This window comes from Labrus mixtus, chromosome 4 (assembly GCF_963584025.1).
Source record: "Labrus mixtus chromosome 4, fLabMix1.1, whole genome shotgun sequence".
Lineage (NCBI taxonomy): Eukaryota > Metazoa > Chordata > Actinopteri > Labriformes > Labridae > Labrus > Labrus mixtus.
The window spans coordinates 7,489,918-7,510,630 of record NC_083615.1 but is presented as its reverse complement, the minus strand read 5'-3'; the positions used below and the strand labels follow the sequence as shown (position 1 = coordinate 7,510,630).

General features: G+C 39.0%; 2 protein-coding genes across 3 annotated transcripts; both read right to left on the bottom strand.

The window, feature by feature from the left end:
• Nucleotides 1–555: 555 nt before the first annotated feature.
• On the bottom strand, nt 556–13,261 carry incenp (inner centromere protein). 2 transcript variants are annotated; one of them, XM_061035519.1, is made up of 21 exons: nt 13,100–13,261; nt 11,991–12,139; nt 11,731–11,841; nt 10,997–11,607; nt 10,845–10,878; nt 10,684–10,744; nt 9,617–9,749; nt 9,490–9,520; nt 9,277–9,364; nt 9,007–9,147; nt 7,116–7,133; nt 5,617–5,726; nt 5,403–5,523; nt 5,208–5,321; nt 3,936–4,099; nt 3,665–3,785; nt 2,922–3,032; nt 1,825–1,854; nt 1,512–1,574; nt 1,247–1,400; nt 556–1,092 (listed from the first exon to the last, which is right to left on the bottom strand). In XM_061035519.1, the coding sequence occupies exons 2-21, from the start codon at nt 12,128–12,130 to the stop codon at nt 917–919; spliced, it is 2,532 nt and encodes an 843-aa protein (XP_060891502.1). In that variant the 5' UTR covers nt 12,131–12,139; nt 13,100–13,261; the 3' UTR covers nt 556–916. The 2 variants fall into 2 exon arrangements, with proteins under 2 accessions (XP_060891502.1, XP_060891503.1); XM_061035520.1 differs by lacking the exon at nt 7,116–7,133.
• Nucleotides 13,262–14,237: 976 nt separating this feature from the next.
• On the bottom strand, nt 14,238–20,297 carry pgghg (protein-glucosylgalactosylhydroxylysine glucosidase). Its single transcript, XM_061035518.1, has 15 exons — nt 20,180–20,297; nt 20,055–20,099; nt 19,181–19,479; nt 18,879–19,089; nt 18,369–18,804; nt 18,176–18,295; nt 17,124–17,255; nt 16,934–17,045; nt 16,470–16,542; nt 16,260–16,396; nt 16,037–16,170; nt 15,394–15,489; nt 15,209–15,306; nt 14,902–15,116; nt 14,238–14,472 (listed from the first exon to the last, which is right to left on the bottom strand). Exons 3-15 carry the CDS (start codon nt 19,422–19,424, stop codon nt 14,396–14,398), a joined length of 2,085 nt encoding a protein of 694 aa, XP_060891501.1. The 5' UTR covers nt 19,425–19,479; nt 20,055–20,099; nt 20,180–20,297; the 3' UTR covers nt 14,238–14,395.
• Nucleotides 20,298–20,713: the final 416 nt, after the last annotated feature.

Sequence of the window (20,713 nt, the reverse complement as noted above, 5' to 3'; positions counted from 1 at the left end):
GCGGTTAAAGGGGCAGTACACTTAAAACAGCATGACCTCATTAGGTCGTTTTTTTTTTTTAAATCACATTATCTTGACCTCACCTAGTTTAAACTTTAAACCTGCTTTTGGGTCCTTGTTTAACACGTGATAGGTGGAGTCTTCAATTTAGAATAACTTTACAAACCATTCTAACCACCTAGTGCATTTGAGATTTGTTCCTTTCCTTTAAAGGCATCAGTATTTACATTTAGTACAACTAGTGAAGGGAGTATTTAGTACATTTTGCTGTCATGTCGAAAAGCACAAGTGTAAATAAGGCTTCATATGGTAACAAGGTATCATACATGCAGCCTTATGTGCTGATACAGCTAAATGGAACTGGACGAATGTAATTGGTTAAACTCTGACCCTTATCCGGTTCTACTTATCATGCAGGTTACATCTTCAACTTTCATTTTACTAGCTCATGGAGTGCTCAATGACCTAGTTTAACTACCATCAGAGTTCAAACAACCATTTTCCTTCTGGACAAAAAGTGTAATAAGGCATAACTAAGCTGCAAACTACTCAATATTTGGCAGATCCAACCATTTAATGCACTTGAATAAATCCCAAACATGTGAATTCTATCACACACAGTCAGTACATACATGATACAAATTAAAACGTTGACTTATCAAACAGGATAGACTTCACATCCCACATACCCATTTTCAAGTACAAGAATGAAGCATTGATCTCTTCACTTGTGTATCACGTAAAACCCATAACATCTTACATTCTAGTAACAACATTCCTAAAATACCCAAAGAAGACAGATTTAACATTGGAATAAAAAACATAAGAAAAGGAAGTGGTTGCTTTATTTAAAACAGACTTAAAAACTAAACATACAAATTTGTACAGCCATGTCATCTGTATCAGTGTACAGACATTATTTGGTTCCAATTGGAGGAGAGTGCCACACAGCAGAGCTGGTGCGCTTATAATACCGCGGCTTGCTCTTGTAAAAGATGTTTTCCAGTTTTGGTGGTTCAATAGCGCCGAAGAAAGAGTCCAAATTCAGAGGGTTGAAGTACTGCTTCATTATTGTCTTCTGCAAGTTTTGACCTGGGAGGAAAAGAATAAAATACTATGCTTTAATTTAAGATCACAAAACATGAGAGTGACATCTTGCTGAGATTCTGAACAACACTAAAGCAGATTCCCCCGACAGGCTCATACTTCATCATAATAAAGGATAATAGAAGTAAATGATATTAACCTTCTGCCCAGGATGGAATAGGTTTCCTCGGGGCAGACTCATCATCAGTAGAGTCGTCACTGTTTTGATCCATTCCGTAATCCTCTGTACTTTTTGACATGATCAAAGGTTTGTTCCCCCCCTTTGGAGTGATGGCGTAGGACTGTGGTGATTTCTGAAGAGAAAAATAACACATGGTATTAAGCCTTACTCTGATTAGAACATCACATTTAAAGACTGAAGCAGTAACATTTTGTTTCTTTTTGATTGCATTAAGTAAATTTACCACGATATCAACCGTCACATTCAGGCCACAGCCCTTTCCTACAGGTGTGGACATTACAGAGCTCTGCAAAGGGGGAAAAAAAAAAAGGTCATTAGTGATTCTGTGAGGAGCTTAGACCTCAAGTGATACTTTCGAGTGTGTTTCTCTCCTGTATGCACACAAAGATACATATGCTGTACACTATGCAACAATTCAAGGGGTGGACAAAAAAATAAAAAGAAGCTCTATACAAAAAACAAACAAACATGTTTACCCATCAAATAAATGACCAAATGTAAAAATAATATTTACAGAATATCTTTTCGTTTCTTACCTCAATATCCACAGTGACATTCATGGCAGTCTGCAAAGCAGCGAGGAGGAGAAAGAGAGAGAGGGAGATATTTGGTTTATCAGTTTATAGCAGTTATCAAGGTCTAAAATGTAAAAAGTTCAAACTTACTTCAGAAGTGAATGTGAATTGACAGTATAACTTCAGGATATTGTATGTTAATTATGTATTTCTAGTTTCAAGAATGGAGTGTTATCACTCTGAATGTGATTTTATATTTATTTTGCAGAAAGTCTCCATTTAGAAGGGTACATTTTTCATATTAAATATATGACAGAAAATGTAATTAAAAAAACAAAAAAAACTGTCTTTGATACTTGAACCACTACATCACATAGGAGGTGATTGTACTTCTGTTTGTAGATTCAATGGCTTTGCAACAAACTCTAATTAGCTATGATGTATTTTATGCTTAGAAGCAACCAGTTCTGAGTTTGTAAACTTGGCTCCACATTTAGAAGCTGCAACAAGTGATGTAGAGTTATTCATCAATAATCTAGTGATGTGAAATGCACAACTTCTTACTTATTTGACAAAGAATATTTTGATTCTAATAATTGGAACTTTTATTATTTGGGCGATTATTTGGACTTTAATGTAGCATAGTATTTCAACGCTTTGATATTGCTACTTTTTCCCCCCAAATAAGATGACTGAGTTCTTGAAGGCCTGATGACCAAACCAATACAGTGAGGGTCACTTCATTAATGACGGTCACATGTCAGCAAAAGGCAGTCATTGCAAAATGGTCATTAATTTACAGTATGTTTTGTACTGATAGAGGCACCTGACAACAGCGCTCAACCTCATTTTTTTCCCCTCACTAATATTTATACCAGCATTTGGTGTTGGCTAACTTTGGACACTGAAGATTAAATTTATTTATAATATACAGAGAAGAGTAATTTTATAGGGATTAATTCAAAATGTGTTGAAGCGCAAATCCGGATTATAAAACTACTTGAACAACACTTTATTTGCATTGCTTGATGAGGTTAAATTATTAAACTTTGGGTCAACTCTCACTTGTCTGCAACCGTGAATGTGTACTTGAGCAGAGTCTCCATCTTCTAGTTTACCTTTGACTCAGCAGCCTGTTTGGCAGCAGCTTCTCTCTGCCTCGCAGCTTCTCTCTGCCTCGCAGCTTCTCTCGCAGCATTCTCCTCAGCTGCTTTTCTCAGCTGCTCCTCCTAATGGAACAAAGACGCATGAACAACGGAACAGCCAAGATAACCAACCCAGCGCTGTCATAAAAGTCTGAAGACAAACATTGGAATATTGGTGGGCCATGTATCCACAGAGTTGTGTTGTTAACATGGTGATCAAAGGTAGGCTGGGCCCGACTCATTATTCTATCTGTATAATCAGATTTTGCTGTTCAATATGAACCTTGGACTATTTGTTCCCTGTTCCATTAAAGCAGACTAGAAGAGTGTCTGAGAAACCATGAGCTGAATCTTGAAACTGCTTTAGTCAGTGCTCTTAGTGGTTTTTGTACTAGGTGTTGGGTTTTTGAAGAGGTTTAGTCATCTGGTAATAAATCAGCTCAATGTCAAAACCTCACATCAATGATGATACTGCAAGGACAATCCTCCTCATATTCAATATCTACCAAAGATGAATGCTGGAGACATTTAATGAGAAACCACTTGATTCAGTGTTTTGCTGTTATTTTAGAGAATTTAAGACTTCTGTGGGTGATTCTGCTCTCCTTGAAGATCTCTTATGTGACTATTGGAGGCACAATTTTCAAACTTAATAGCCTCACATGATGTTGCTTCTTAAATTGCAGGGATTCAAATGTTGATTCGTGATTTCCTACCAGTTTTCTCTTCTCCTCCAGTGCCTTTCTCTTCTCCTCCAGTTCTCTCCTCTCTTTCTCTCTTGCAGCTCTCTCCAGTTCTCGATGCAGAGCTAGAGCTTTTTCTTTTTCCACCCGCTCCCTGAAAAAAAAAAAAGAAGTCATCAAGTCAGTAAAATAAGCACCAAAGGAAGTTCAACCCCCTTTATTGTCTTCATGTCTAAACCATGGTGAAAATGTAAACATCCATTGGTGATTAGTTTTTTTTTTTAAAAAGGTCCTTATCGCCGACCTTTCAGCAGCAGCTTGTCGCTCTCTCTCCAGCTCTCTCTCCCTCTCGCGCTCCTGCTCCCTCTTCAGCTCCAATGCTCTGCGAGCTTCAGCCAGCTTACGAGCTTGCTGTTCCTCCTCTGCCTTCTTCTTGGCAAGTAACTCCTGCTGCCGCTTTTCTTCTTCCTTAAGTTTTTTAAAGAAAACACACAACTGAATAAGAGCCTGATTGGAAAAGACAATAACTTTTTACAATTGTTATTTTTCTCAAATGAAAACTGGTACTCATACTTACCCAAGCATAAAGTATATATGCATAACCGTGTTCAAATTAACTGCATTACATAATCATGCTCTTTTTCAACATTTTGTTGTTATGGAATCTTCACCAAAAGAGCATCGTAAGGTGTATTTATCTACAGTAACAAACTTTATCACGCACACAGCTCAATGAGAGAGGTTGTGGGGCCTCTGACAGAAGTTACATGGAGAAACAAGAAAGTAAATAAATGAGGCAAAGCCCAGATTAAATATTCAAAGAGCACAATAATAAAAAAAATAAAAATTCAGAAATGATTGACACGGCTCAGACCACTTGGACATCTTAGTTGTCGGGATGTGCATGTTTAGTTGTCTAAACAGTAAAATGTCATCACTAGAATTACTAGTAAGTTAAATTATTAATATTTTCACATGTTGGCCCTTGATGCTGAATGTTGTGCTCAAACGGCAAAGTAGCCACACGCCATTAGTTGTGGGCATGGACACATCTGCTGTCAGTCTGGTTGTAAACAAGAACAGTGAACAAATACGGTCTTAGGAACAGTGCAGTCTGGTAGTATTTGGAGCTAGAAAAATTAAGTCTTAATGTACAGTATGTAGGGTTAGTCAGGTTACACTGACATATTGACCGCAGCAACCCTAACCACATTTAGCACAGGCACAACCTGCTAACCTTTCCACTGAATCATATGCAAATATGTGCCTGCCTGTCATCAGCCCTTTTCATTGTGCAACAGCGCTGTAATGAAGCTCCGCCTTCATTACACTTTAAGACATTCATATTGAATTTGCAACAGCGTAAGATTGATGTCCCGGTCTGTGGATTCAGCATGTTATGGTGCTGCGGGTGAGCACAGCACAGAGGTAGCTCCACATACACACACAGATATCCCCCTATTACAACTCCAGTACTGTTTGGTTTCAAAACACCTAAAGATATACTTGATGAAAGCCAACATTTGCACCTCGCTACAGTGATGAAGACGTAAATAACAAAAGAGCGTCGTCTCACTGCTTGCTGAAGTTTCTTTTTTCTAGCCTCCTCTTCCAACTTCTTCTTCTGCTGCTCCACCTCCTCCTGACGTTTAACGGCCACCTTCTTCTTCGCCTTCTCCTCTGCGTGGCGCTGCACGAAAGGTCAAAGCTTAGACAAATTCAACAATTTGTTTTCCAACAAAGATTCAGAGACACCAGGTTTGTGATTTACCTTGTCATTTTTCTCATCAATGTTGGCCATTTTCTGCTCAATCTTCTTTTTCTTTTCTTCTTCCCTCAGTTCCTCCTTTACTTTGGCCTCAAACACTCTTCTTAGCCTCTCATCCCTCTTCCTAGAAGACAATTTTAAACAGTTGTAAAAAAAAAAAAAGAGGAATCTTCTGGGACAGTCCTCTCAGAGTGACAGAAGAGGTTTGAGTTTGAACCTTTTAAGTTCGTCCTGTTTCCTTTTCTTCTCCTCCTCCATTTTCTTCATTCTCTCCTCCTCTTGCTCCTGTTTTTTCTTCAGCGCTTCAAGCTTGTGACGCTCCTTTGTCTGAGGAAAGAGAACATTAATGGACTATGGAAACATTGTTTTTTAACATACTGACAAGGTGGTAAAAGTGAAAATCAGAAGTAGCAGGTGGAGTGCATTCATGTTGAAACAGATCATCTTATCATTGAAGACGGGATGAAGCAAAAATCCACCCTTTAAGACTTTAGTCAGAGTAAAACTCTGAAGTGTCAGCACAAGCTTGATGGGAAATCCAATGACCTTTTGTATCCAAACAGCGGAACTACAATTTCAGGACAGTTTGAAGGCAAAAAGTCAAACATCTTAAATTAAAAACAGAACTTAAATAATATTAAATTTAAAAAACCTACTGGTCATTTTGGAGTAAATTAATCAAACTTTAATGATTGTTTTAACAGTAGGGATACTTTTAAATGATTGATTTTTGACTACATTGTTTTTAATGTGTTGTTGTTTTTACTTATTTCTCTTCTTTTTAGACTGCATGTTTGAATGGACAGTTCTATAGAAATAAAGTTAAGATGAATTACTACAGAGAAAACCAGCTAATATGCAAAATACCAAACAGAATAGCCCAATGTCATTGCTAATCAGAAAGAGTTGCTTTTAAATTTGACCCAACATTTTTTTTTTTTTTTTTTTTTTTTTTAAAAGGAGGAAATGACAGGGGCTCTAGTGATAAGTAGTTTCTGTATGATCACATAAGACTTGGATTTAAACACATTTGTGCCCAACTATGTGTAACAAATGTGTGTTTCTTATCCATGAAAGTGTATATGATGAAACCACGAGGTTCACTGGGCCTGCTGGAAGACCGCGGAACAAAGTGTGGTTATATTAGACTTTGTGTTACCCTTTTACAAAAGGTAATTATAATCGAGCAGTTCAATGAACAAACTAAAAAGCACCAGTGTTGGTTAAGATGGATTTTTACTTCAATCTTAACTGCAGATGGAATTATGAAACAAACTTAGCAGTGAGGTTATCAAAGCCATGTTCAGTGATTTGAAGAATTGTTAGACATAAAACGGCAAAGAACGAGCATTAGTGACCCATGGGTTGCGAGACACCAACATCTAACAAGTGTAGTAGAAATAAAGGAGCCCCTTTCACCAATAGTCAGTTATTGTAATAAGATGCAAGTTGTATTACAATGATCTGTTTCCTTAATAAAAAGGGGGTAGCTCCAACTCTAACCAGTCATTCCCTTTTAATCATATCATGGAGGTTAACTGCTTCTATGGGTTTTCCAACTGTGAGAGCAGTTAGTTCTGATATTTTTGAAATACCTGAACATCAATATCAAAATGTTCAAGTGTGAAAGAGGCTTTTCATTTGTGGTGAACAATGGAATATTAGACACCACCAAAAGCCCACAAACATCACAAGGTGCTTTAACATTACACTCACCACTGTACCAAAACTCATCTGGAGAGGGGACAAAAAACAAAAAAACATCTATATGACAGGGCTGCATGATCGAGCCACAATATGTTTAAGATTCAATAAACAATTATAAAGAACTACCAGTTAATCCAATTGAATGTTATCCTTTTTGCATATTTGTTTTGTTGTTATTGCTGAAAAATATTCTGATTAAAAGCATTTACACGATATCCAAATTAGAACAATTTCAAGGGAGAGTTATGCATATTCAGTTCCATTTATTTTTTTAATTCCCGGGACAACATATAGCCAGTCTGTTTTTGGAGTTTTGGATTTGGGCATAAACTGTATGAACACATTGGGTCTTTTTCAAACCAGCCACTAGACACTCTCCCTACCCACTACCCCTCCGTTTGCGCGTCCTCGCGGAGGGTCCACCATACTAAGTCTGTCCCAAAACAATAAGCGGGGAGTGGTAGTGGGTTATAAAACCACGTGCAACGCCTATTGTGTCCGGTCGTCATGGATGAAGCAACCTGTGAGTTCCGTGCAAGTGTCTATAAACACTGCTCCAACTAAGAGACATTTAATATCCTCATACAGACGTTAACAACTTAAATGTGTATTGAGGATCAAATATATGTTTATTTATTGTGAAGTGTTTTATATTTACAGGGACTGTTGCAAAAACAAAAGAATATTCAATCATGTTGTAGACAACTTTTCACTGTTAATATTTATTCCTTAATTTTCTACTTTTGATGTCTGTGTGAAATCTCAATTCAACAATAAAAAAAGACACTTTTTGCTGCTCTGATGTTCAACAATAGTCTCCTTGTCTTTGCATTAATTTAGGACACTCTGTTCTATGAAATTACAATAAACAATGTAGGCTCAATCTAATAGTTTTGTCTACACTAATATAACTAAAGAAGAAGAAGAATCTAGGCTACATAAATATTTTTACAGAATGCATGAGCTACAAAAAAAAAAGCCGTTCCTGCAAGATGCCACTGAGAAACCATGGTAACACACAGTTCCTGTTTCCACCTGAGAGAGGGAAGTTCTTCCCAAAGTCTGTCGCTGTATTTCTACCCTACACCTTGATGAAGGAGACTTCACTCAGCTGCGAGTGTGACTTCTAATGGAGTGCACTCCGTCATGGAGGGGGAGGAGGGGGAGGGGGTGTAGGGGTTGGTTTGAAAAAGGGCCATTGTTAGGTTGCTATCCTTATTGAGTCTGCTGCAGTGGTAGTTACTTGTCAATAAAAGAGTGTTCAAGAAACTTAAATTAAGCAACTGAGACAATTATTACAACAAGGTTAAGAAATAACCCTACATTCCCAGTAAAAAGTATCAACGTTTACCCCTGGTATCTACATGTGGTCTGAATGACAGGATCACAATAAATTCCAAGTCTGTGATATCGTGGTTTAGGCCTAAGAGCGGGTTGTGCATGGACAACTTTGGGAAGTCCTGAATTTCTGGAAGGGAGACTGCAATTAATGTTTTCAATATGGGAAAGTCAATTGAGACTTGATTGACGAGCATTTTATTATAATGCAAGCAGTGAGGACACAGCTGTTTGGTCTGTTCCTCTCTGTTAACCGAGTCTCCAGTCGGTAGTATAGCTCATCCACTCTATAATAAACCTCTGAACTGTAGAGGAACACCAGGCTTCATAATCACTTCATTCCGTAATCAACCCCTCCCTGCCTCTCTTTCTCTCTCGCTCGGCCATGTGAGGTTTTTATGATATTAGATTGAACTTTAAACTTAGAAACATCAACAAGGCTTAATGTTAATTTGTATGAAGAGCAGGATAGTGAGATCCAATCACAGAAGGAATCAGGTACAAGAACCCCACAGTCTGGCTGCATGATGTTTCTATACACTGAGCTAAGAGTATAACTTACCTTAAAATCAGTCTTCATAGGAGTGGTGTGTTTGATGAAGGATTTGATAACATTGGACCGTCCGAGGGAATTGGGAGTCATCATCAGCATCTGATTTTTGTGTACAGTTTGGAGGAAGGACCTCATGTTGGGTTTGATTGCCTGTGTATTAACAACAACAAAAGAAGCAGTTCCAAATCTTATTATTTAATTAAGAAATCCCTTCATTATTATTTAGAATTACATCTCTGTGTTTTGTTCTAAACCTCAACAAGAGTTCATGAATCTTACACTTTGACTCTTTTTGGGAGGAGAGAACCTCTTTGTGGGACTTTCCTCTACAGTATCTGGTGCTTTGCGTTTGGTACTCAGCCGTGACCTGCACACACACATAGAAATAAGAGCTCATGTAAAAGTCCCAACACATTGATATGACCTTTAATACGACTGACATCTGTATTGCAGGAGAACACAAAAACAGACGCACACAAAAATAGCACTTACCTACGACCCGACTTGGAAAGCAGTTGCTTCTCTGTAACAAAAACACATGTATAAGCACACACAAAACGCACCATGGAACTAACTCATCGGAACAAAAATCAATCAATACAATGGAAAGTTGCCATACCCGCTTTCCTGGTGGGAGTGCTCACTGTCAGCTCAGCAGTATACAATGGTGGAGGCGCCAGTGTGGGAGAGTTTGCAGCCACCGATCGAGTGACGCGTGCAAAAGATGGTTTCACACGCTGTTCAATCTGGATCTACAGATTTGTTTGATACACATGATGCAAAAGAAGAAAAAAAAACAGTTAATAAGTCAACAGACTTCATTTTTTAGGGCGGCTGTTAACAGGTAAGGGATGTGACTGGCAAACAACCAGAAAGCAGGAACACCCTCAACACAACAAACACGCACACCACAGACGCACAAACTTCACATTAAATAGTTGGCCCCATCAGGTAAGGGGGGGGGTGTCTGAGGGTCTCTCCCTGAAATTTGTTTTATAGCACCTAACATTTACTTTCATGCATTCTGGTCCGCTTTTCTGCACCAGTTTGAACCTTTTCTCAACTATTTAATAATTACAATGGAGCCTTTATCTGGAGCCGTTTCAAATCAACAAAACATGAATTACTTTTACAAATGTGTGGATTCTAATCGTCCCTGTGTTAACGCATTGTTTAGCCCTGCAGAATATCTAAAGCTGAAGCTGTATGCAATTAACCTATGACTAGTTCATGTGAAGTTGTGTATGAAATGACTTTATTTTTACTTCAGCACTTGTAAGAATAGTAGATACTAAATGTAAAGAAATGCAGACAAAGTAAGCTGCATAGAACATCAAAAACAACACAACCTCTGTGTTATCACAACAGGTGAGCCTGTCATGTTGAAGGCTTTACATAAATGATGCGGCAAAGTTTAAGAGACTACAGATAAACATCGACAGCAACCAGCTACACAAATCCAAAACAACATGAGCATAAAAAGGTTCATAACTAACATGGGACATTGCACCTCAATCTTTTCATCTAAATCGGAGTGAAACATTGAAAGCCTCTCTCTCTCTCTGTGTGTGGTTACCTGGAAATCATAAAGATACTACTTGCAACAGTAACACGAGAAGAGGATTCTTCAGGATGAATCGCATCCTTGATATATATATATATATATATATAGACATAAATTCATACCTCTGGAGAGTCAGATGTTTCCTCACTATTCTCTGAATCAGCTGTTGAAGCTTCTGTCGCCCTAGAGCAGAGAATAAACCAATGTGAATATAAAACAGATCAATACATTGTACATTTCGCTAACATTAAGACATCAACACATTCATCAAAATGTTACTTACGTCTCTCTGTCCACCTCCTCGATGCTAGATTCCTCTACAAACAGAAAAAGAAGCCCCCATGTAGTGAGAAGACAGCCATAATCAGAGTGCGGAAAACTTTTGAGAAGATGTTTTTAAGCTGTCGGTCAGCTTCGAATGGAATCATTTCTCACCATCAACGTTGCTGCTGCATGTAGAGTTCTCCAAGTGAGCCGCCGCCTTCTTGAGCATGGAACGGCGTGAGGCGCGGCGAACAGACTCCTGGGTCATACTGTGTCGCAGACCAGCCAGAGAGTGACGTAGCTTTAGGGAGCACCGTACAGAGCTCCGGCGCGAGCTTCGAGCCGCTCCAGCGATTGCAATCTTTGCAGCACCTCGGCCAGGAGAAGGCTCCTGCACTTTAGCTTGCTCAGCAGAGAGGCGATCTGTCACGGAGATTCCAACAACGAGCTCTGGTAGGGGAATTTTAGGAGGAGACGGGACAGTGCTACATGTGTCTTCCTGCTCTGCTCCTTCAGCGTATGACGTGTTAATGTCACCTGTCTCAACATCCTCTACCAGCTCAGGCTTCTTGTTCTCCGTCTCCCCGGTTTTACAGCTGACAGGAGATACCTGGCCCACGTCCTCTGCCACCTCAGACTGTGCTTGCTTGTTTTTGCGGGTGGTGCGTTTAGGCTGTGTGGTTTCTGAAGTGGAGGCTTCAGGAATGGCCTGTTCTTCGGTAATGAAGTTCAGTGATTTGACAGAGGAGCGACGAAGGTTACTGCGCTTCCCCTTTGAAAACCTAGAGGAGAAAAAAAAAAGAAGGGTTTAAAAAGAAGAAGAAGAATGTTTTAAACTGTTATGGAAAGGAGAGCTGTTGTTTCAGACATCACTTAAAACAGAATTGAAAGCAAAAAAAAAAAACCTTCGCTTGGTTGGATTATCTTCCTGACGCCCCAAAGATACACGCTTCCTGCGACTATTCTTCTTCTGTGATGGTGTTTTTGGCATTAATTCTGGTTCAGCATTAAAATCTCTGAAGTAAAAAAAAAAGAAAGAAGGAATTTCTTCATCAGCAAAATGATATTCACACATTTCAAGAGAAGAGCAGGAAACAAAACATTTGTTTATTTAAACGTTGTTGTTTTTTAGTACTTGTTCTTTATTGCTTTAATTTGAGCTCACCTTGAAAACATCCGGTTGGCTTCTTGTTGGATCTCCTTAAGCCACACCATGTCAATATTTTCAATGTCATTGATGAATTCCTTGGTTTTGCCATCGAACATTAGCATGAGGGATCGCACAGACGACTGTACGGAGTTCATGTTGACGGCCTGAGGGAGGAAAACATATACTTGTGAAAATAAATGAAAAGCATTACTTTAGATCAGGGGTGGGAAACTGGCGGCCCCCATCAAACCTCAATGTGGCCCTCAGGTCAATTTCAACATATCAATTAACTGGAAACATGAAGAAAACATGACAAAATCTGCCATGAAATAGTGAAAACCAGAAATACGTCCATAATAATATTTGATCACTGGTATATGTTGAGTTAAATTTGAGACATTATTGACTGTAATCGTTTTTTGTATCCTACAATTTGGCCCCCTAGCAGTGGGAATTAAATGAATGTGGCCCTTGCTTGTTGCCCATCCCTGCTTTAGAGGATAAACTATTTTTTTTATACGTCTGGTTGAACCTGTTTATTTCTTTCAGTGTATTTGTGCCCACAATAATCAAACCCCTTAGTAATGTAATATAGTTGTATCGTGCTTTTCTGTGTAAATGCATCAACACAAACCTTGACAAATGAGGAAAATGTTTATAGAATGAGCAAACTGTGAGGATCTCTTTAATTCTGGGTTATAAACTGAGACAGAGACCGGAAGTTAGTCCCTCTCCTGTAAATAGACGACACTGCAAATAGTTTCACATAATCTCACATTGTCTTTTCTGTTCATTGACCTTGACATGCTACATAAATGCAAATATTAGCAATACTTTTTTTGTAGATTGACTGTCTTTTAACATCTCTCAGGAAAAAAAAGCTACCATCATAAATGTAAGTAAATAACCAAGAGTTCGTTTTAAAAAGGTAATTCTGGGTCCATGTATTTATTATTGTAAAGAACGTGTTTCTTTGTTACCCTATTTGACTATGTAATGTTTAAAGGACGGATTAATATGGACATTATAGGAGCTTTTTGTCAACAATCTGGTTGACAATAACATGATGACAGCATTAGCTTTCCACCACAAGTCAATTTAGCGTAATAAAAGATATAAGTTACCTGTGTTGTCAGAGTTTCTGAATACAAAATCCGATGCTCGATGCTCCGCTTACATTCAAAGCTAAATTAATCGCATACTGACGTGGAAGATGTTCTTAAAATAAAGGACTTTCTTTGCTCTCCGTCGACGCTCCTGTGTGTAAAATCTTCCCGGACAGCAACTGCAAAACGTCCCCGCTGAAACCGTTAGGCTTTTCAAAACTTCAACGGCCAATCCCAACGCGTTAGCGGCGTGACGTCGAGGAAAAGCTGTTCGATATATGGTTTGTTGGTGTGCGGAAGGGGGCGGGGCCAACCGTTCGGTCGGATTGCAAGCGGACGATGCGGCGTTTAAACACGTCAACACGTGAAGTAAATGGAGCGAACCCAACGGAAGTTGCAGGGCGGAGTTAACAGCTCAGGTTTGAAATTATCCAATTGATGTGTGACCGAGTGCTACTCTCCGCCCATGGGAAAACACACATTGCCATAACATACAGAAAGGGAGAAATGTATTTTAAGAACGCATTAGATTTTTTTTTTTTTAATTATTTTATTGAAGGGGTTTTAAATTAATACAGAAACAGGCAATGGGAAAAAAAATACAAGGAAAAACTCTAAACGTAAATTATTCAGAGGCTATTTGTTCCCAAGCCTGCCTGCAAGTCAATAAAACATAATTCTCATTAAATTAATTCAAATCAATGGTTAAAACATACATTTTCCCCTGGCCTTTGAAATGAGGTTAAACAAATCCAATATTTGATAAAAAATTGTCTTTTTTTCTGTATTTAGTGCTATTATATTTGTCTGTGATCTATTATGCCTTGTCTGTAAAGCACTTTGGTCAGCTGAGGCTGTATTATACTTGCTTTACAGATAAACTTGACTTGACACAACAAAGGACGTGAATGTTCAACTCACCAAGGTATGGTGAACACTTTTAACTACGGTATAGTTTACCCGTTATAACAAGTTCACAAGAGATTGAAACAAAAGAAAAACCAAGCTTCACACCCATATCATTGTTTTCTTCTTTCGTAACAAGGAAAAATCAACAGGAGGCTCCACATGTTGCATGTAAAACATCATGTGGTCCTTAATATTGAGTCCAGCCAGAGGCCGTTACAAAATAAGTATGACAAGCACAAACAAGTGATCTTTTAGTAGTTTCTTTAATCAAATCAATAAAAACAGTCCACTTTCATTTAATGCTTATATGTTGTCCGTGAATGGAAGAGCTGTTGTATAAAATAACTTGAGGACGTATTCTTATTATTGGTACATGTGATCGTCAGGATGGTCACAGATTCTGTTTCAGAAAGGCCAACAGGGAGACGGTGAAGCTGTCTTGCAAACATATCCAGGCTCTCGAGAAAAAGTTACAGGCTGACCTGAAAAATAAGTAAATCAAACCATTTCATTAGGCAAATGAGATATGAAATCAAGGAAGAAAGTGAGGATAATGACAACTTTAAAAATCATGGTTAAAACATGAGGCATAAAAACATATACCCTTCATTCTAAAATGTAGAAAGAAAAAATAAGACTTGTTGAATTACAGTAGCAGGAAGTCATTTTCAGTCTTTCATCTCAATTAATATAGCTTATTGGAAATCACATTGTCTTATTGTGGCCATTTCAGTGCTGTTTTCTGAAATGATCATTTTATATTAATTGTTTGCCTATCTTGACTCTGCCTGTTAACATAGAAGATTGTGTTCTTCTTTATTATAAATACATTATATATTTATTTGTAGCAAAAATAAACCTTGTTCTCAGAGAAAATAAAATGGGATGCTAAACTGCATTTTGTGTGATACCTGGGATGAGTGGGATTTTAGTTCCTGATCCCTTCAAGACCACATGTAGACCATAGGATGTAGCATTGCTGGCCTGTTCCCTCAGTATGATGCAGATTTCATCTTTTCTCAGCAGCCAGTCCATCTGACAGCCCAAGTAGTCTACTCCACGGACACAGAGCTCAGAAATGTCCTTGGGGAGAAGTGGAGAAAAAGCCAGGCACTCCCTCTGAACTCTACAAAAAAAAAAACCACAGTTTTCAAATCAACATCTGTATCACTGCGAACATGCTGTGTTCATTTAGAGTTGTTTTTCATTCCCTCCAACCTGAAGCCAGTGTAACCAAACAGCACAGCTTGCAAGAATCCTCCCATACCAGTGAGAAAGTTAACAGCACCTGATCCATCTGATGATTCACTCCATACCTAAGGAGGAGAGGTAACCACACTAACCATAGGTATGCAGTTAAGAGGCATGTACAAGTATTGTGTGTTGATGAGTCAGAGGGATACCTGGAATGGTCTCTGGATGTTGCTGAAGCACTTCTCTAGCAAAACATGAGCTTTCTCTGCCTCCCCCAGCTCCAGCCAGCCAATTGCAAACATACCCTTTTAATGTAAAGTAAAAACATTGATTCAAACATTAGGAAAAATGAACAACATGATATTAAAGTTAATGTAAGGAGACACTCTAAGAAAAGTACTTATGTACTCCAAGTTTTAAAGAATAAAGAATAAATATTTATTCGACAGTATGGTTGTAAAATGAACACAGACTCCTACCAGAGACATAAACATTACAGTTAGTAAGAATTATTAAATACTATACAATAAATTCTGACATGCACTATGTAATGAACATTTCTATTTTAGGGACATTTTGCAGTTCAATTTATCGACTGTCAATCTGCATTTTTGGCCACATGGGGGCAGTACAACAAGCCATAAATACAGTGTTGATAGTATTCATCTAACACACTTATAATTTTGGGTTAATAAACAGTTTGGTTTTGTCATGTTACCATGTCTATGTAATCACATAGCAACAGAAGCCTTCAAGGTGATAATTGTGTGTTCAGTGTCAACCCTTGTTATACTCTGTTGTTGGTCCGTAACAACTTTTGACAAAGGTTCAGATACAGTGGTCGTGTCTTACCCATGTCATGGCCGGACCATTAGGGTCTGTCACTGGCTCATACGCTTCAAGGTCATTTTTCCTGACCGCTAGGGACATTGGCAATCCAAGAGGATAGCCCAACATCACTGCATCTGCCTGTTTCACTGGATGCCCTAAGAGAGGACATGTTGACGTCATGTTATAAACTCTATAAACTCTTGAACTTATTCAGGTCATTTTCAGAAGGGTACAAACAATGAACCTTTAATGTAGCCGTCATACTCAGGATGGTACTGGGATTCTTCGTTAAAAGGTATTTTGAGGTTTTCTGCCACTTCTTGCCACTCCTTTGGTGCAGGATGTTGGAGGAGGGCAGCCAGCTCGACAGCAAACTGTAAACTGACACAGGAAAAAGTATTTTTATTATTTGTATTCACAAGTCAACATTTTAAGGATATGAAAATGCTAGTACCTGAATTTGGCCACTGTGTTTGTGTAAACAGAGTCGTTGACATTGTAATAGTACTCATCAGGTGGCATGACACCTACATGGTACATTGGAGAAATTGGAGAGATGTGTCATAATATTGTCTTAAAAACAAACATTATACTGCAGAGTAAAAATAATTATTACTTGCATATGATATCGGTACGCAAACTGGGACTTATTGCTGCTAAATGTTTTAGTATAGAAAAAATGTATAAACAAAATTAGAGGTATATATATATATAAGATAATAGAAATATTTAAAAAACTATTACATTCAGATACTCTCATAACATTAAGAGCCAGGTCCAACTTCATTGTAGCGTGTCAGCTCAGTGGTGTCTTTAGTCAAATGTTTTTATTGTTAATATAGGGATTTACCTTGATAATCATGTAGAACCCTAATCAATACTGTGTTATTATTACTGTTTGTCTTATTAAAATCTTACCCAAGAGATGGTATTTTTGGTCCTCAGGTTTATATGTGACTCTGGAAACCCAATAATCAGCCACACCAAATACCACCTCACTGCCCCTGCCCTCTGTGAACATGGATATGTCCTGAAACAAAGCTCAGTTAATAGCCTATCATAACCTAGTGAGAAACAATTTGACAGCGAGAGGGGATAAATGACGTACCCCAGTGAGGTAGAGATAGTGTTGGAAGGCCAGGGTCACATCTCCGTTTATGTGAATCTCCTGTTGCCCGTAGATGTCCTCCGGACACACCTCCCTCCCTGACACAGCACTCTCCCATGGGAACTTAAGTCCCTGTAAAGATGAAATCTTTAATTTAGACAATTCATCAAAAAAAAAACCTAACACTTCAGTTATCTGCAACTCTGTTTCGGTTGAGCTGGTTCGCTAATAGCAACGACTGCTGCTACAGTGTTAGAGCAGTTTAAATTCAAATACTTTTTACTTCCAGCCATCTGTCAGGTCAAAATATACTATTGAACAAGCTAGCTTTTTTTGCTGGCTGTGCTAATTCTAGGTTGAAGGCCTGCAGTTGATGTTTTAAGTACTTAACTTAATGTGTTAAAAAAGTATAACTATTGTACCATAGATGTGCAATTTGCTTTCTTGCCAGGATTAGTAAGAAGAAACCTATTGTCATGTCTGAATGCTAAATATTTGTGTTAAGATAATAAACCTCGCTTATCATAACAATTTAAAGTAGGAGTTAAGGAGTTACCCGAACTGAATCCAAAAGTAACAAAAGGCACCTACGAGGATAAAGCTTGAGCTAGCATCTCGTACCAAATGTTTTTCATCTGTACTTAAAGAGTAATAGTTCAAATCTCCACCTAAAACCCACAAATAGTCTACATGTAATATTTCTGTTTGTGTTTTTTACTCTGAAAAGAGCTATAGGCTGCCAGATTCCCCATGCTTCAAGTTTCACTCTACTTATGCTGACATTTTCTCAATTAGTTTCGTTATAAATTCTGTAATTTACTGATGGTCCAGCTCTTGTTTCTGGTTTCACATGTTTTTGTCATTTCTATCATTGAGTGTGATGTGTTTTATCCTGCCGTTTTAACAGCTGTTTCATTTAAAAAAAAAACTCTAAGGACCATATTTTCTCTTCAGCCTTCCAAGGAAATGTGTTTGGCTCAATGTGTAGTTGTGCCCCTACTTGATTGATGAGTAATGATAGTAACACCTGGATTACCCACTGATAATAATACCTTATAGCCCTGCCTTTGGGCGTTGTCTTTTGCACCATCTATTGTCCCCACTCTATACTCCAGCACAGCTCGTGCTAGCTTCGGATAGAAAAGAGCTATGCCAGGATACATCCAAATGTCCTACAACAAGAAAGTAGGGTCATTGTGTGATACTTAATACAACCAAGCAAGCTGTCATCTGGAATAGCCTTACCTGGTCCCAGAAGACATGGCCCCAGTAGTCCTGACCATCCCCACCATTAGACAGTCCACCTGGACTTACCCCACCGAAGGAACTAGAGGTGTCATGTATGGAGGGGAAGGCGCTGAGGAGGTAGAACAAGCAGCCAATCAGAGCCTTGCAGAGGCTCTCTGAACCAACCACCTCCACCTGGCTCTGCAGCCACAGTTCCTTCCAGGCCTTCTCGTGGGAAGGACGAAGGTTACCAGTCGACATCAGATTCAGACCCTCGTCATAACAGGCCTCGGCTGTGTCTAAACTGTTGGCCACGATCAGGATAAAGCCCCAGCGGGCCTGACTCTGCTCTGGAAGCAGTGTCAGAGAGGAGGGTACCGGTGTCCAGATCAGGTGCACTTCAGGACAGGAACCTCCTGGGATCTCAGCACTGGTTGTCTTTCCCTGGATGTGGCTGAGGGCGAGAGGGATTTCTGCAGTCAACGACGTCAAAAACGTGCGTTTCACACTTGCTTTTGTTCATCTTACCTTCCGCCTTTGTAATCAGGTCCAGATTGAAAAACAATGTCTTTGCTCTGAGGTGTGTACGAACTGAGCATATTCACAGTGATTGGCTCCTCTGACGTCACCTGACGCACCAGCAGGACCTCCATCACCATCAGGTTGGAGTAGTATCGGTGTGAATACAAAGACTGTGACACAGTTACGCTTGCTGAGCTCATTGTGTCAGTAAACACGCCTGGGGAGAAGGTGAAGACATTAGCAGCTTGGAATAAGATCAGCAACAACACAATTTCAGTCAATGGGACAATAATGGTCCCTTAGATTACCTGTGTGTGTGTCCAGGCTGTAGGTGTGCTGGGCTGGTTCCTTTATATCAACTCTCACAGCTAAAGGACAGGGGACATCAGCTCGGTGACAGCGGCCAGCCTCCCCATTGTACACGCCACCCATGTGCATGATGTTGTTGAACACCCTCCATCCCAGCAGCCCATTTGCCAGTGGAGGGAGGAAGCGGAGGTCACTGGGTAAGGCGTCCGTGGAGAAGATGTAAGGGTCTGATTCACCAGACATGGCGAGGCGAGGCGATCTTTACTTACTCGGAAAGCTTTAACTGAAGCAAAAAGTCCTGTATGGAAAATGCAGTCAGAGTTTGTTGAGACGCTCTTCATCAATAAAAGTTTTTTTTTCACTTACTGTGGCAATGTTTTTTTTAAATTGCAATTACCTCAGATCTCTGTCTGCACTATTGCACTTCCTCAATCAGATTATAACCATGGTAAACTATCTCCATGCGTGACCAAACGGCATCTTGTGATTTCTGGTCAACTTTTACAGTAGAATCACTCACTCAGTTTTCACAGTGCCCTGACATGAAAGGCTATTTGTAGATTGTGTACTTTGACACTTCTGTGTCACAAGACTTCTCCATATGTAATTCAAGGGCAACATAGAAATACATGAGCAAATATTTAAAACAAGAGAGGCTTACTGAACAATCTAAAACAGAAAAAAGTGAATTTGTAGATGGACATTTTGATTTTTAATTTTTTATTATTAAATGCCTGAAGTAAATTTATCATAATGTTAAAGAAAACAAACAATCTCAGAGTTTAAGCTAAGTCACTTCTAAACGTACAGCCTGTATAAATATCAAGTAATCCCTTTTCACAATGTACTACAGTGGGAATGTTTCAGCCTCACTTGATCAGGAAGAAGCATCTGTTTCTGCAGCAACAAAGAGGAATCCTGGAAACGAGAAAAGCGGAGGTTAAAGTTCCCCAAAGGTACTGTTCTTGACAATTGAACCTAATGAAAAAACAGTCCACGTTCTAGGGATTGTTTTGCAGGACTCAGAAGTTGTTGATAAGTGGAAGTTAATAGTATCCCGTAGTAGCAGGAGGAGGCCATTCAGCTATGTGTGCTGCTAACCACAAAACCCGGACCTGGCTCTGTCTGTGATTGCTGGAAAACATGGCACGGATTTCATGTGGAGAACAAGGAATGGCTGCTATTGAGTAGTCTATGAACAGGAGGGTTCCTAAAGAGCGAAATGACCAGGAACACAAAAAAAGTAGCTAACTAGCATTCATGATAGGAGCTGGTCAACATGTAAATGTCAGAGAGAGTTGAATAAGTTCATCTTTTCGTGTCTCATTTAGCATAGCTTACTCACCAAACGTGAAAGGTAATGATATAGTGCCCTGAACTTGTAATTCCAAGTGGAAACTCAATAACAAACACACCCAATGTCAAATCAACAGGAATATGGCAAACTTCCTATAGGCCTACTGTTTAATAGTTGAAAACAATAGAAGTAGTTAGTCGACTAAACAGAATGGAAAATAGGACTTGGGTGAATG

What these genes read in the sequence shown, in the direction of transcription:
- incenp (XM_061035519.1), bottom strand. Translation starts at nt 12,130, where the DNA reads ATGAACTCCGTACAGTCGTCTGTGCGATCCCTCATGCTAATGTTCGAT. An exon ending in TTGATGAGAAAAATGACAAG is followed by an intron (nt 5,322 to 5,402) that starts GTAAATCACAAA and finishes CCTTTCGTGCAG; the next exon opens with CGCCACGCAGAGGAGAAGGC. An exon ending in ATGTGACGGTTGATATCGTG is followed by an intron (nt 1,401 to 1,511) that starts GTAAATTTACTT and finishes TTTTCTCTTCAG; the next exon opens with AAATCACCACAGTCCTACGC.
- pgghg (XM_061035518.1), bottom strand. Translation starts at nt 19,424, where the DNA reads ATGTCTGGTGAATCAGACCCTTACATCTTCTCCACGGACGCCTTACCC. An exon ending in CCCAAAGGCAGGGCTATAAG is followed by an intron (nt 17,256 to 18,175) that starts GTATTATTATCA and finishes TCATCTTTACAG; the next exon opens with GGACTTAAGTTCCCATGGGA. An exon ending in TAAAATCCCACTCATCCCAG is followed by an intron (nt 14,473 to 14,901) that starts GTATCACACAAA and finishes CTTATTTTTCAG; the next exon opens with GTCAGCCTGTAACTTTTTCT.